Here is a 16,231-nt window from a genome sequence, read left to right on the forward strand (position 1 = left end):
AATATTGATGACACAGACATTCTTGGATTCTAGAGCTCTAATGTGGAAAATGGTAAATTGCCAAGGTAAAAGGCTCCATATATTTAACTTTGCCTGAAGCACAGTTAAGTGATTCACCTTCCAGACTCTGGAAAGCGACTATGATGTTGTCCACAAAAAATACTCTGGCAGTGGCTTCTCCTCTTCATTGTTAAAAGAACATCTTTAATGTTCCCACTAATCCCAAACCTGGCAGCAGGTATTCTTGGGAAGAGTCCAGGACCCAGGAAGCAATGTTGCAACTGTATTAAAGTTTGACTGCCTGAAAGCTTATCAAAAAACAGTGCTCATCCCACAGCTGAGCTACACACTGGAAACATATTCCCCAGGCCGGAGAACCTTGTGCTAGTGCTAGTTTGCAAATGTTAACATCCACAGCAACACAATCCCAGACTAACTGGGACATGGACATTACTGACAAAGGCTAAGCCATTGTCATTCCTGTGGCAAGAGACAGGAGGAGGGGAATGGGAAGCAGGAGCCCAACACTGTTACCCACTCCCATACCTGCCTTGCCAAGCAGCAGTTCATCTGTTCAACACCCACTCACATCATGCACAACAAAATGGGCCAGGGAATGTAGTCTGAAAATTTAGGAACAAACCCCATTTCACCCTAGTGTCCCAGCTGTAGTACTACAAGACCTGTGAGATTTCTTCTGGGTGTTTTTTGTTTGGGGTTTATTTTGGGGGGTGATGGTATGCTTTTAAGCATTGCTGCACCACAGAAGTACTTTAAATAATCTTGGTGCAAATTCTATGATTAATTTAAATCACAGATTAATCTTCCTGCCACCACACACAAGCAGTGGAGGGGTGGCTCATCTCTTAGCTGGGACTGGATCCTGACTGTGCTCAGGACTACTACAAATAGTATTAAATAAAGATGCACTTTCAGATGCGAACAGGCATGGCATAAAAGTTACTGTACCATACAAAGGGACTTCTGCTTTGAGCCCATCACTTGAAAAAACCTTCCAAGCATGCTGCAAAGTGCATCCTCTCTTTTCCCTCGCTGCTGAAGTTGCAGATTGATGAAAACAGACCTATGGCCAATCTTCTGCTTCTGCTTATTTTTAGTGTGGAATAAGAACTTTGAGTAAATGAAGAAGTCCAATAGCTGGATATTATAAAGTGGAAAAAGTACTAGGAAAAGAAATCAGCAAAATGCACTATGTTTCAAGCATGCTTGATAACTAAATTCAAAATATTATTAAAACTATAATTGATGCACTTTGTGGTAATTACATGAAGTATTCTTATTTCCTTCCTGCTACAGTCAGAGCATGAATAAACAATCTGCTTTCAATTGCTCTCAGTCATGAAATTTAAAAAAGCTGAAAATTATGCATGTCAAATAAGAAATTTTAAGAAGGCTGGCATGTATTTGTTGAAAAATTTTACTGGTATGTTTCAAAGACTCAAGGAAAAGCTAACTACTCAAGCAAAGCAGTATTCAAAGATAAATACAATCAGCACCTCCCTTGCTCTGATGGAAATGGTGAATTTGCTTTCATGTATCCAGTGCAAGTAAAAAAGAGAGGTAACTATTATTTAAATAGTTAAGCTACTGCAAAGATTTGTAAGCATTTCCTTTGTAAAAGGCAAAGCATGAATACAAAAGCCACAATAAACAAGTACTGTCTTCCTACAGTTTACACTGATTCATATGGAATATAGTCACTTTGTATAAATCCTACATAAATTAAGATTCCTCAATTCCAACACTGTGAAGACAAATTTCAGTCTAAGTTCATCGGGATTTTAACAGCCACTAAGTTTTACTGTCTTGTGTGTGGACACTAGCAAGAAAGGAGCTGCTTTATGCTGTATTTTGTTTCTGGTTACAGAAGTCAAGATCCCCAAAACCACCAAAACCTACCTAAAACTTAACTTCACTAAGACATCTTGAAAAAAATACAAAACACCAAACAGGAACAGAAAATTAAATCAAAACCAGAAAACTGCACTTAGATGGAAGATAATTGATAGATAATTCATGCCCTTCAAAAAAATCCTTATCCTATGAGAGAGAATTCGCAAATAACATTTTTCTGCCAAAGTACTACACTCTTTAGCCTCCTACCACCCCCAAGCCCTCAGTCTTATAATAGCTAGTATATGAAATGAAATCAAGCATGTTACTTAAGCAGTAATGTGGGTGTATCTAAATCTAGGAAAACATAAACCATCCAGAAACTACAGCAACACCTATCATTTTAACGGCACAGTAGGAAAGACAGAGTAAATCTGTCCAACCATCCAATCTGGAGTTAAACTTGATGATTTAACACTGATATTCCTGAAGAGTAACATTACAGGTATTCAGGAACAGAAAAAGCACATCTAAGTATTAATGTCAGTTATTTTGCTCTGGATCAGAATCCAGGCACTTGTAAAGTCCCAACTCTCAAGTTTAACTCTGCACCAATATGCTCCAGTCTTCCTAAGATAAAACACTAAGGTAGAATCCCTTCTGTTACTCAGATTACTCCCAGGGACCCTGATAAAAGGAAGAAAGCATTAGCAGGTACAATTCTGTCTTTTGTCCTGTATGAAATATGTGCCTTCTAAATTCAGCTCAAACTGGACAGCTTCAAAATGACAAGCCTGAAAATTTCCATGGACAAGGCAGCACAGGCAGCCCCTGCACATCTTTTATAGGATTCTCATCAACACAGCTTGACAAGGTTCCAGTGGGAAGACCTCACAGTCTCAAATTTTTGATCTCTTCCTCAGACTATCAAAAGACAGCCAATTGTGATGGTGGTTTTTCTGCTGGAAGAAAACTTGATGCTGGACTGAGACCACCAACTCATTTCACACAGGTCAGAAAATTAGGTGTTAATAGTTTTTTGCAGTTGCCAACTTAAACTATATTTGAGCTACAGACCTACATGTGAAAGGCTCTGTAATAAATTACCAATCTCCTGAGCCATCCAGTTAACAACACGCATGATTTTCTTTTAAACTTTTCAAGTTCATAAGTTTTCTGCAATTGTAGAAATCGGGAAAATTTAGATTCTTGATGACAGGTCATTTGTTTTCTGTACGCCTCTTAAAAACATACTGGAGAGTACTACTGCAGACAGAACATTAAAGGAAGACATTACATTTTGGTTTAAGACAAAGTTGCCCAAGTAGTAACATGCACTATGTATTTCTAAGTTATGTTTTGCTCCACTACTTCATGAGTCATGACAAAGCCACTACAGTCTTTTTTATATTCCCCCCTCCCAGTGCTGAGGCTTTTGTTCCATTTCTAAAACCAGGAGCAAATGACAAACAACATCCATATGACCATTTTAAAAAGCAAAGCTTCCTTGTATTTCAGTTGTGAAAATGCTATTACCAGAGATAAATCTTTCCCCATCAGTTTGGACAGAGAGAGACTAGCATTCCGTAGAAGCATTTATCGGGCATGAAAATAGAAGACAAGTAACTAGTCATTGACCACATTCCCAGGAACGCTACTGAAGTTATTTCAAAGACCAAAAGTGGCTCCAGAAGAGTAATAATGAAGACAGACTTATTGCACCAAACACAGAATATCACTGGTAAGACTGACTCGAGGGAATGAAAGGTCAAACTAAGGATAGCCTCAGGCACGAAGGAAATTTCAGTAATTAGAAGCATCATATACAGGTATCACACTTTGATAGCCTTTTTCCCCCCCAATTTATTTCTAAGAGTTCAGACAACTGGATCAGAAAAACTACTCAATTTAAAGACAAAAGACAGAACAGCCCAGCTACTTATGGGCATAATTCAAAGGCAAATATATAAGAATTGGCGAGATTCACCAGTTTAAAACATTTTAAAGCATTTGCTAAGAAACACTAACTCAGGTTCAAAATGTTTTGCTCATAATATAGTTTGAATAAGCATTAGTTTACCTGCAGAAATCTTCAAAAGTTGGCAGGCTGTGTTTCTGATGGATTATAAATATTAGAAGGTAATGGCCTTCAAAAGTTACTATCCTACATAAAACTGGTAATTTTAGGGAGCTTTTATTTTTCAGCAGTTCTTACAGGCAATCATCCTCTCCCCCACCTACACAAAAGCCATATTTAGTTATTTATCTTGCCTGCAGGGATACTACCAGAGGCATTTTCTGTACCTCAATGTGCCTGTTATTTAAATGAACACTTGTAAAATAGTTTACTTAGAAAATCAAAAAAGGAAAACAGCCATCTGATACACTTGCTGTCATAAGCATATCAGGTCACAGCCAGCTTTTAAAATTCACTCTACTAATCAAGGCCGTTTGACTGCAGTATAAAAGTGTATATTTATCAGTACATGCTCTTAGCACAAAGGTTTTTGTTTCCCAGTGATTTTTCATTTAAAAAAACAATCCTTGCCCTGAATCACCATCCCAGTGCTAAAACCCATTGCAGATGCACTTACCAAATCCCTGTGTAACACCCAGTTAGCATGCAGGTAGTGAATACCATCTAGGATCTGATATAACAGTGACTTCACCATTCCCCGAGGTAACTGAACTGGTTTCTTGTTTGCTTTAGAAGCCCTGTGAAACTTGATTATATGCTGCAAAGAGGAAAAAGAAATCAAAATAAAAAAGTGTAATGTTTACACAAAAAGATTGCCATCAATTCTTTATGCAGACTTCTAAATTATTTTCAGCCTTTCATCACTCATTTTCAAAACTAGAAACATGTGCCTTAAGTACTAGAAAATTAATACTGTACTACATATAGTGATCACTGTCCTCAGGAAATCCTTCAAAATTTAAATCAGTTGTTGCTGTGGTTTAACGCCAGCAAGCAGCTAAGCCCCACAGAGCTGCTCACTCACTCTCCCACACTAGTATGAGGAATACAAACCCAACCCAACTGTCAAAGCAAATTTCCTTACAGGTCACTGATCTTGGGAGGTTTTAGAGGTATTTTTGCTTGGAGAGTCTTTTTGTTAAGACAGGCTGATATCTCGTATATCACATCACAGATTTACAAGTGCATTACCTCCTACATTATTTTACTTTTAGGTTTTCTCCCACAGGAATAATGACACTCTAATATTCAAGACCTAATGCCAAGCAGAAAATTTGCAAACTGTACTGTGAGTTTTTAACATTTAAATCAGAAGCCCAGATTTACTCCTTCTTTATTTACTACACCCTTAAAGCACAGTACTCTCAAAACAGAATCTGTTGACAGAGCAAAGCTATGAATCTGTCCATCTGAAAGCCACCAAGCCAGACACTGAAAAAACCTTTAGCAACTTTAAGTGCACACAAAAGCAAGGACATCTAGCAACAAAGAGAAGCCCAAAAGAGAGTGTTGTCTTAGCACTTGAGTCCCAGGTGTCACTAACTTCAATAGCAAGGTGTGCCATGGCAACCACTTCCATGTTTGTCTCCTTCAAAGAGGCAATTTCTACAACAAAGTTTTTAATACATTCACACTTCTTCTCTATAATGGCTCACACTTGTGTGATCATCAAAACAGCCCTGATCTTGTCCACCCAAAACACAGCACCAAGCTTCTACCATGTGTTCTTCCTACTTTCCTGAACTCTAATATTCCAGGTGCCAATTAGCTCCCCAACTACCCAACACCGTTTGGGAAACTGCCTTTCCTCTCTTGCCACAGCCCAGCTCCATACAGCCTTGCCCTCCTTAGCTTCAGGTGTTGAGCTTGGCTTTCCTGTGAGGAACAGGCACATTCATGTCCTGCCAATGGTAAAAATGGAGGTACACAATGGAGAAAAACATTGATGAATAGGTGGCAGTCCCTGCTCAGTCAGCCAAGCACCACACGCACAGCAGGAGCTGGTATGGCTGGAGAGTTTTGGAGTTCATACAAGTATGTGCAAGTAAGCATAAAGGTCAAAATTGAGGGTCATTCCTAAGTTACTTATATACAAACCAGTGTTTCATTAACAGAAGTGCTTCTGTGGTGGTTTGCGTTTATCATGGAGCAATGCAGAAATGTTTAAATACAAACAGGGACAGGTCACTAATAGTCACGATCATTCTATCGAATACAAAGCCTTGCAGTACATTTTGAAACAAAAACAAACTCAAACATTCATAAACTTCTGTACCTTAGAGTATCATAAATACAGAGAAGCAGTGGAAAAAAAACCCCCTCCCATTCCCTTAAAAGGATGTTGTTTACATCAGCCTTTAGAATGTCTCAACATTTCAGCTGTTGGGAAACTGGTTTTGTCTCTAATTTTATTTCTGTATCAAAATCTCAATACCAAGTAACAGAACTTCCAAGACATTTAACTTTGAGAAAATATCTTCAGTTTAGCTTAGTGGAAGGAAAACTGACACTTAGGCAAACGCTACTGAATTATTCCCAACTACAGGGAACACCATTTCCCAAAGAAATTAGTTTTACTTTGGTTTGTGCTAAGCTACATGCTGAGGAAAAGTCAACTAATGATTCATACTGTGCAGTTCTTACATGAGTACATACATAAACATTTCCATCTCATTCCAAATTCCTTCCATTGCACCTTTTAATTTGAATCTCAGTATCTTTAAAGGTCAGTATTACAATACTTGTACCATTGAGAGCAATGCTTAAAATGTATGCCAGAATTAATCTGAGGCACACACCTTTTTTCAGGGAAGTCAAGGCTGCATGGTACTTTTAATTCTTAACCATGCTACTTTACTTTTTTAAGCATTCCAAATGGACATTAAGCTTACAAACATCAAGTTAACAGAGGAAAATGGTACATATTTTAAAACAAATTTACTCTGCCTGCAACATATACTTTAAAGTTGTATTTTGTAATTAGGAATAAACAGCCTTCCTCCCAAATACATAGAATTTCTGCAGATGAGTTGAGTAAAAATTCTTCTCACTGAAATGTATGAATTAAATTTCAATTATATATACAGTGGCACTACTCTCACTTCATATATTTACAAACAACATGCAATGTAACTAAAATTCTAAACTGTTCTATTCAGAAAATAAGTTTGTAATTTATTAAAGGGAATTCACCCGACTAACCAATTACAGCTCAAGTAAGGTGCAGGAAAAGCTAACAGGGGGTTATATCTACATTTATGTAACTAGACTTCTAGCTACTGAGAGCTGACTGCAGATTTTTATCTTCTTAAAGCAATCACAGACTGTGTGGTGTGTTTACTCAACATTTTCCACTGCCTTTTGTTTAGTACTGAAAATGCTTCCAACAAACACTGAGTCAGAGGCTATACTGTTTTTAAAATTATGTGTCTTCCCTGACCTTGTCCCTTTGCTGCAACTAAAACTCTAAGCCTGGTACCTACAAACAATTCACCTTACCCAGAGGTCGTGCTCAGCATAGTCAAAGAGAAGCCACACTTTCCTGTCAGCATGAGAAAGAAACACCTTTTGCAGAGAAATGACATTTGGATGCTTGAGCTCCCGCAGCAACTGCAAAAGAAAGAACAACAGTTATATCCACACATCAAGAGCTGTGAAAGGGCTGGAAACACACTTTAACAGCCTTTTCCACATACTCTAGGACACATAGAACAGAAGTTAAAATCTGCAAGATACAGAAAACCATACTTTTTTTTGTGAAAGAACCAATCATTAGCTTGAAACCAAAGCTGAAAGCAGGTCATAAGTCTCTCAAGCATTCACTTCCTACTCATTTCCTGAAAGTTTTCATCTATGCAAAACTCACTATTATCCAGGACCAAGATGAATCTGCAAGCAGCCAGCTGTGGCATCTGCCCTTTCCCATAGGCTGTAATTTTGGACAGCACCATTTGAGGTATCCAATTTTCTCCTGACTCCCAATTATCTGAAAATGCTGCATTTTGGTTGCAGTCATTTGAGACTGAATGAGGTGACTCATTTAGAGCCTGTCAATGCAGTCAGCTAAACAAAGATGTGGTTTGGAGGTAAGAGTCAGCTGATCAACAAGGTCACCACTCTCTACAGAAGACCTAACTCCCTCCTGCAACACAGACGACACCAGTTAGTGCACTCACAGAAATGATCCATTGAACAGCTCCAAGTTCAGGAGAAAACTAACCCAGGTGCACAAAGGCAATAACCTGCTGCTGAGCTCCTCAGCCCAAAACAACTCGGAACACTAACACCAGAGCCAACCCTGGTGAAGGGACAGAGCTAGGAGAAAGACCTTCTTTGAGCACCAGTGAGCCATTAAGCCAGCTCAGCTGCTTCAGGAACTACAGCTTTAACCCCACCAAAAGGAAAACATAGATGAGAGACAGAACAACAACTGAATGCAGACAGCATCAGTCTATTTGAGTTCAACCAGTTATGTTACAGTTATATCATACTCACACAGTAAACTGCATGATTTGTAAAAGCATTACACAGGGCACTTTAAGGCAGGATCCACAAGTGCAGAATTCTTTAAATGCCTAGAATTTCTACAAAGCATGAGATCAGCATGGGGAAAACGAAAAAATGCTTATTTACAATTTTTTATCAGTTACAGGTGGGGACTGTCTTTGGTTAACCCCAGCTAGCAGCTAAGCCCCACATACCCACTTGCTCACTCCTCTCAGTCAATGTGAGTTGAAGAACAAAAAAAGACAAAATCTGTAAGTGAGGGTAAGACAGTTTAATAAGTGAAGAAGAGAAGAATTAAAGCAACACCAAACCCACAACGGAACAGGAGCAATGCAAAGACAGTCACTAACAACTTCCCACAAGAAGACTGGTACCTAGCCGGTCTCCAAGCAAAGGCTACCTCTCCAAAGGGAGGAGGGGCAGAGTGGGAAAGTCCAGACACTGTCAGCAATAGCCAAAACACCGGTGGGTTATCAATGCTGCTTCAGTCGCAAATCCAAAATCCTGTGCCATACAGGCTGCTATGGAGGTTAACTGTATGCCAGACAGACCCAGTACAGCATCAAAGACCAATCTCTGAAGGGCAAATGAGTTTAAGCATACATTGTACCAGTCCCTAGATCAAATTAATTTCTGTTGAATCAGCCTAAGTTCACATCTTAAATTTATGCTAAACATTTTGATGAATTAGTTGTACCCAGAAGATTGCATGACACTTCAGTAACTATGTGTCCATACTGAAATGTTACCAGATTTCCTGGGGCTGGTGACACATCGGTACCAGACGCAAGAGACTATTCCTTAAAGAATGAGGCAGATACTAGCCAAGAGCTCTAGAAAATAATGTAGTTTTCCCTTTTGCCTCTTCCTGTCCCATTTTAAGTCTGTCCTACTCCTTATTCCCCATGTAGCAACTATCCCTTACCTAAAAAATCCAACCTCTTCACATCAAATGTGATTCAGCTTGGAGAACACAGAGAGAACCCATCACCCAAGCTGGTCCAGAACATGACAGAAAGATAAGAAACCTTTGGGTAATGCTGCAGAATGGTTTCTTCTCTGTGCACAGAGGCAACAGACATAATTCTCCTTTGTTTGTGCTAGAGATAGTAAATCCTGCAGACTCTGAGATTAACAGCACTCCTCGCTTCTTCTTCCCCAAGCTGCCTTGATCACTCCCTTTCCTGCCTTTTCTCTAAAGACCTCAGCAGCACTCTAAAGCACCCAATAAAGTCTCTATCCTCCTACAAGATCCACAGCAATTTGATTTCCTTCACATCAGTTAAAAAGCCCCAGCTGACACTCTTCAAGGACACAACTGAGAAGTTCCTTTTGTGGCCCATCACCAATGTTTTGAGAGTTCTGGCCTTTGTTACTGTCACTGATAGCAGCTGTTATTGTTTGTGCATCTGTGTGCTCAATTTATCATACTTGCTGGTTTCTGCCTTTGCCTTTTATGCTGAATAGCTGTTAACTACATGTTCTTTTAGTCTGCTTAAAAAACCTGACGGGTTTGGTCAAAGGCAGACAGCTACAAGCACCCCAGTGAATAGGATGGCCAATGTACATCAGCAAAAACATCAGAATAAGGAAATGATTGCTGCAGTGGTGACAGATGATTTCTGAGTCACTGTCTTGGAAAGGTTGAAACGCTCAGAGTGACAAATGCAAACACTGCCTGAAGGGCAGAAAGAGCTCATACAGATGACAACACATCACATAGCCTGTGAAGAGCATTTCCAGCATCCCCAGTCTCTGTGAACCAGGTCCTTCCAGCCCATATGCCACATGCCTTTCCTACCAGATGACTTGACTTGTGTCCAGCAGCTGACAGAGTACAAAGACAGTTCAGACAAAGTAGACTGCAAGAGACATTGTTTGACTATCAGTATGATGCTGGCTATTTTTTGGCCTAATGACTGGTATCTGATTGCTTCTGTCTATTCTAGCTCAGTTCTACAGGACACAAATAGAAAGCAGACAAAAACTACGCATTTGACTCTCAGTAAATGGCTTTCCTTTTCATTTGGATATCACATGATGATTCAAGTCTATTTCCTCAACCAGAAAGGTTTCCCTTATATTAGTTGGTCTGGGTACCCCCTTATAAAGAAGGAAGACTCAGTAGACCTTCAAAGAAACAGGAATCAGCAAATGACGAAGATGTCAACACATCTAGTTTGACTTCAGTATTATAAGCCCATGCGGCCTCAGGCTGGTCTTGCCCTTGCTTTCATATTGTTCGAGATACAGCAAGGGAAACAGCATCCCTGCGTGCAAGTCCTGGGTTCACACTAAGGTCCCTCCATTTCCCTCTTCAAATGCAGAGATACTCATTCCACAGCCATGGGGCAGCTGAGGGAGAGTAAATGAAAGTGCCCCAACGATGCATAAAATTGTTAATTGCTTCAGGAGCAAGGACAAAGTGGAGTAAGACAGGATGTTATTAAATAATCAACAGCAGCATTAAGGGAGCCTGGCAAACTGCTGCATGACTAAGGCAAATCTTTTCTTGCACTAACAACAATTACTTTTCACATCAAATATGAGCTGAACTCAGCACAAGTCTTAATGAACATGACCTCCTTCCTCTGGTGATATTCCCAGACTTCCTGTACAGCTCTCCACCACTATAGCACTTCTCATGAGCCAAGACACTGCACCCTCCACTTAAGTGAGGATTTCCAGCTTTACTGCAAATGCCATTCCACCCTTACTCTTGATGCTTGCTAGTCTATGTGGTCCGCAGGGAATGTTAACCTGCTCAGTGTTGCGGTATTACCATGCTCGCTTCTATAATTCAAGTTGCACTGGGGAGGTTTAGATTAGTCATCAGGATAAATTTCTTCTCCAGAAGGCTTGTCAAGCATTGGAACAGGCTGCCCAAGGAAGTGGTTGTGTCACCATCTCCGTGGAGGTATTTCAGAGACATGCAGATGTGCCACTGAGGGACAGGGTTTAGTAGTAGACTTGGTGGTGCTGGGTTAATGGTTGGACTTGATGATCCTACAGGTCTTTTCCAATCTATATGATTCTGTGATTATATAATCAAGCACAGACTCATTTGTTAAAGAAACTGGCCAGGTGACCTGGCCTAGGAGTTACTCTGATGACCTGCTCAGGACATCAGCTATTGTAGAAAAGGCACCTCCTCACTCTCACTGCCTTCCTAGAAGTGCTATGCAACACCTGTCTCCAAAGCTTAGGATGGTCAGAAAGCTGGCTACACACAAAGCCATCAGCAATATTAATCACTCATTTAAGCAAAAGTCACTGTTGTGTTATCTTGCTACTTTGATGGCATAAATTCAAACACTCATCCACATTTCATGATTCAAAAAGGCTCACATCAGTTCCATCAAGGGGTACAGCGACAAACATCGTATATTAACAGTCATGCCATGGTCTTAAGATGGAAAATGGGCAAACAGTGACTTGGAACAGAAAGCAGATGCAGTTGATGCAGAAGGAAAGGCCATTTTCGAACTGGAAGGCAACTGACAAAGATTAAGTCATCCTGTAACACACAAGATGCCAGCAGAATTACTGCTACAACAGGTGAGTATAAGCAGTGGTGAGACATCACCTGAAACACCATGCATAATTCTGGCCAATTCAAGGACAATTAATTCCAGCTACAACAGGGCAAGGAAAGCCCAAGCCTATGCTGAGAAGAAGGGAGGAGCCTACTGCTCAAAGGAAACCAGCAAGCCAAGCCAAAACAAAGACAGAAGAAGCAGCCTCACTAGCTCTCTCTTTAAAATGAAAGCAGAAGGGCTGTTCTAATGAACTAGCAATATTATCATAAGTACAAATGGGTATGAATTAGACATGATTAATTTGGGCTTAAAGGCTGAATAATGTTTAGAGTCATTACTAGAATGAGACTCAGGACCTGCCTTCACAGATTTTTCTTTCCCTTACAAGTTTAACTTGTAGCTTGCTAAATTTTTGAAGGTACACTTTGCTTGTTTGCAACAGCAGGAGCAGAGTATGATGACTCCAGAGGTGTCACCCAATTCTAAGACACAAAATACATTTCTAAAAACATTTCAAATCACTGGTTTTAGTTTCCTATCAAATACTGGAGTTCTACTCAAGTACTTTAAACTTGTTACTTAAACTAAAACCCAAATGCTATTACACAAGTTCTCAAATCTCAAGTTGGCTTAGTTTGTGTTTGTTTCAATGTAAATATAATTTTACAGTTCTGTATTCTCATGAGTCAGGTATTCCACAGTACTAAAAAAGAACAGAATACCTTCTTAAAGTACATGCTGTTTTCCTTTCAGAACTGTTCAAATGAAAGCTTACAAAGGCAATGTAACAGAAAGTTACAATACTGCTCACTCTAAGAATTTATTATGAGGCTGACAATACATTTTTGAAGCTCCAATTTTTCAGACAAAGCAACAATTTCACATGGTTGTATATTTTATTCTTTTGGTTTTTTTAAACTCCTAAATGTGCAAAAAAGAAGCCTACAACACAAAATGTCAGAAGGGAAAAAAACCAACCACATTATGGATTTTAACTTATGTGGTTTCCAAAACAAATGAGTCTTACATGATCACACAGCCAAGTCAGTATTTATCAGCACCTCCTATTTCCAGACACATTCAAAGTATTAGAAGAGGTGCTATTAAAGACACCGAAAGTAAGAATGCAGATGAAGAACTCAGATGAGACAGACACTGGATGTCAAACTTGGTCAAATTCTGCAGAAAATATGATGATTGCTAAGGATTCCAGTTTCAGCATTTAACCAGTATCTTTGTCCCACTGTCACAGAACTAAAAACAATGCTACCCTCCCTTTACACAAAAATCTCTTAAGAATACTCTTTGTAGCCCTGCAACACATCTTGATAAAAACACTGTTGCACCTTGTATTTTACATATTGAAGCATCTGAGAATTATTAAACTTGTCAAAAACAGTCAAATCAAACATTTGTCTTCTTCAATACCTTGTCACCTTTCATTACATGGAAAGGTTGCTAGGGAGCCATTACTTTCCTTCCGACATGAGGAGGACATGCACTCATCTAAGTGATTTCTGTGTATGGTCCTGTGGGAAGGGACATGACAGCCCCCATAACCTGAGGAACTGCATCCAGCTACTGCTCCTTATCACAGCTGATACAGAATCTCTTCCATCCAGCTCACTAGGACAGTCATTTGTTCCTTAACAGGGGAAGATGTTAAAGAGGGTGACTCCTGGAGTCACACAGTTTTACCTTCTGCCTCATGGGGTCCCTCCAGCTGCTTCAGGCTGCAGAGTCCTCAGTCACCATCAGACCAACTCCAAAAGAGCCCTTACACCCTTTTTCCATTCCTTCCAGAGGGAAAAGAGGCTTGATAATCATGTAATGACATATTCTTGTCACCCAGGGTACAGAAGCCCCAGTGTGTGAGGAGGACCAGTTTGGCTCAAGAGCAGCCTCCTCCACAGAGGTCAACTCAGCCAAGACCACTCATCAACAGCAGTCCCTTCTCACCTGCTGTGGGATGTGAGCCTGCTGCTCTAGCTCTGCCTCTACCTCTCTGCCACCTTCAAGCCCAGAGACTGAAAGCCAAGGTGATGGAGCAGATGCAGAGGTGAGTGGGCCTGCTGCAGAGGCTCTCCTTTTCCCGAGTTACGTTAAGCAACAGTGCAGCCCAGGATGGTTCAACTCAGCTTGCTCACTCAACAGAAAAAAAACGAAACTGCTCATTTTCCTCTCGGTGATGACGAACTCCCTCAGCCTATGGTCACTCTACCACTAGATCCAACACAGAGGACATTACCTTTTGTGGTAACAGCTTGCATTTGTTAGAACATGAAACCATAAAATCCGAGGAATGCCACGAAGGCACACCTAAAGTGTGGAAACAGAGAAGCCAGCTGCTTATTGTTCTGTAGTTTTGTGTCCCAGCCCTGCAGCCTCAAGGCTGCTCTAACTAGCACAAGCTGGATATGGTGTTTGAAAGACACTACACAAACAGGAGACAGCCAGAGCACAGCACTGTCCACCCCAGATCTGCTCTGTCACACTGAGCATTTCCATCACTGAAAGCATTTGCTACCACACCTAAGCACTTCCTCTTCAGGGCCAAGTGAAAAACTAATGCTATGATACAAAAATACTATCTGGTGTTTTTACATACAAACAAGCTTTTCAAGGATATTTCTGTCAACCAAACCAGGCACCAATAAACAAACCCACAAGGAAGACCTGTAAAAAGAAAAAATGAACAAACGAAACACCCCAGAACCACCCCCTCAAATAAACAACAAAACCAACCAAACAAAACCCCTACCCAATCGACTTCTCACTAGCCAAAGGAAGCATAAGCAAGCAAAGCATTTGCAAGCCTGCTAAAACTTAATGAAAAATGCTAATCAACACAAAAAATGTCAGAACGTCACTTGGCTGCTTCAAAACCTAAAACTCCTGTATAGGAAACAGCACAAGCCAAAATTCTGAGGCTCTATTTAAAACCTGGTTAACTACTCCAGCTTCCTACAGCCTTGAAGAATTCTGCTTTGTGAACTGTGAAATAGCATTTGCTGCACTCTTCCAGGTGGATAGCCTTTAATGACTTTCTTCCATGTGATTAAATCAGAAGATAAGGAATCAATCATTTGGGCTTGTACGTTTTGCATATTTTTATACAAATCTCACCATTCTATCCCTCTGCTCTCCCATCTAACATAAATTCATCCCTTGGCATGGTGGGCATGCAAATTTTAGTGCCTGCTTAAATCCTTGGAAGTGAAACTGCAGATCACAACAGAGATACCCTGCATCCTAGGCAGCACACACATCTACAGAGAACAAGAGATGAGCAGCCAACGTTCAGTTAAGGTTCTGAGAGAGGCAGGACTCACAAATGTTTACCATGGTGGATGAATGGGGGAAAGGTAAGGAAGACTAGAATTCCACAACTATCTTGATATTAAAAGTAATTATTCAATTAGCACAATAACTGTTAACTCCACCAGTTAAACAAATGGTTTACATAAAATTGGAATAAAGCCCCTCTTATTTCAACATAGTAAAAGACTAGCTATGTTCTTGAACATTAGGTCTAAGTTCTCATGCTGCAGGAAGTCCTGAAACATAGAATGTCTTTCACACACATACAGGTTGAGCTTATGCCATAACCGAGTCAGACACTGGAACTCAGGTCTCAGACCTAGTTCAAGCCTTTCCCTGTAACTGATCCTTTCAGTAATTATTTCATTTTTTTCAAGATGAGATCACTGTTCTTCAACTCAGGTGTCTGCATCAAATAGATGCCTTAGAGCAATTTATGGGCACTTTTAAACATAAAAGTCACTCAATACTCCAAAACTGAAGTTAGTCATCATAAACAAGACAAAAGCCATGGCAAAGCTGTAAAAACAAGTGTTGCCCTGGGATTTACATCAAACTGCACTCTTCTTAGATAGCCACAGAGTAAAATATACAAGCTTCAGCTCTCCAGAGTAGCTGAAATGGATATAGCTCATGTGCAAACCACATCATCCTAGTTCCTTTTAATACCACTGTGCTCATAAAATGCATTAGCTGGGGTAGTCCAGAACACGCTGCAACAAAGCCTGGCATGCAGCCTTGACTTTTTAAGAATGACAACAGATCATTTTATTAGTGAGACATACAGATGACATTTTAGGGTACAACACTGCTGGTTAACTCCATAGCACTTTCATATATATTACACATACCCATGTAATCAATATAAACAATATGATTATTATACTCATGATTATCATCCCCAATGATTATTGATCCATCTCCACATGAGGTTCATTTTGTTCCTTTTACAATATTCATAGATAGAAGGGGTGAAAAAAAAAAATCTATATAACGGAACTGAAATGGACAGCACCATTTTTGGAAAAAAGTC

At 40.0% G+C, this 16,231-nt stretch overlaps 1 protein-coding gene across 1 annotated transcript in view; it reads right to left on the minus strand.

The window, feature by feature from the left end:
- LOC103807862 (cyclin-dependent kinase 8-like) overlaps positions 1-16,231 on the minus strand; it is a gene marked incomplete at its 3' end in the record, with an annotated part of 37,920 nt that overhangs the window by 16,837 nt on the left and 4,852 nt on the right. The window contains exons 3-4 of the mRNA XM_009080612.1: positions 7,331-7,441; positions 4,449-4,589 (exon numbers count right to left, since the gene is read on the minus strand). Coding sequence (XP_009078860.1) covers positions 4,449-4,589; positions 7,331-7,441 — 252 coding nt within the window. The remainder of the gene's footprint in view (positions 1-4,448; positions 4,590-7,330; positions 7,442-16,231) is intronic.

This window comes from Acanthisitta chloris, unplaced genomic scaffold (genome assembly GCF_000695815.1).
Source record: "Acanthisitta chloris isolate BGI_N310 unplaced genomic scaffold, ASM69581v1 scaffold7568, whole genome shotgun sequence".
In the NCBI taxonomy this organism is placed as follows: Eukaryota; Metazoa; Chordata; class Aves; order Passeriformes; family Acanthisittidae; genus Acanthisitta; species Acanthisitta chloris.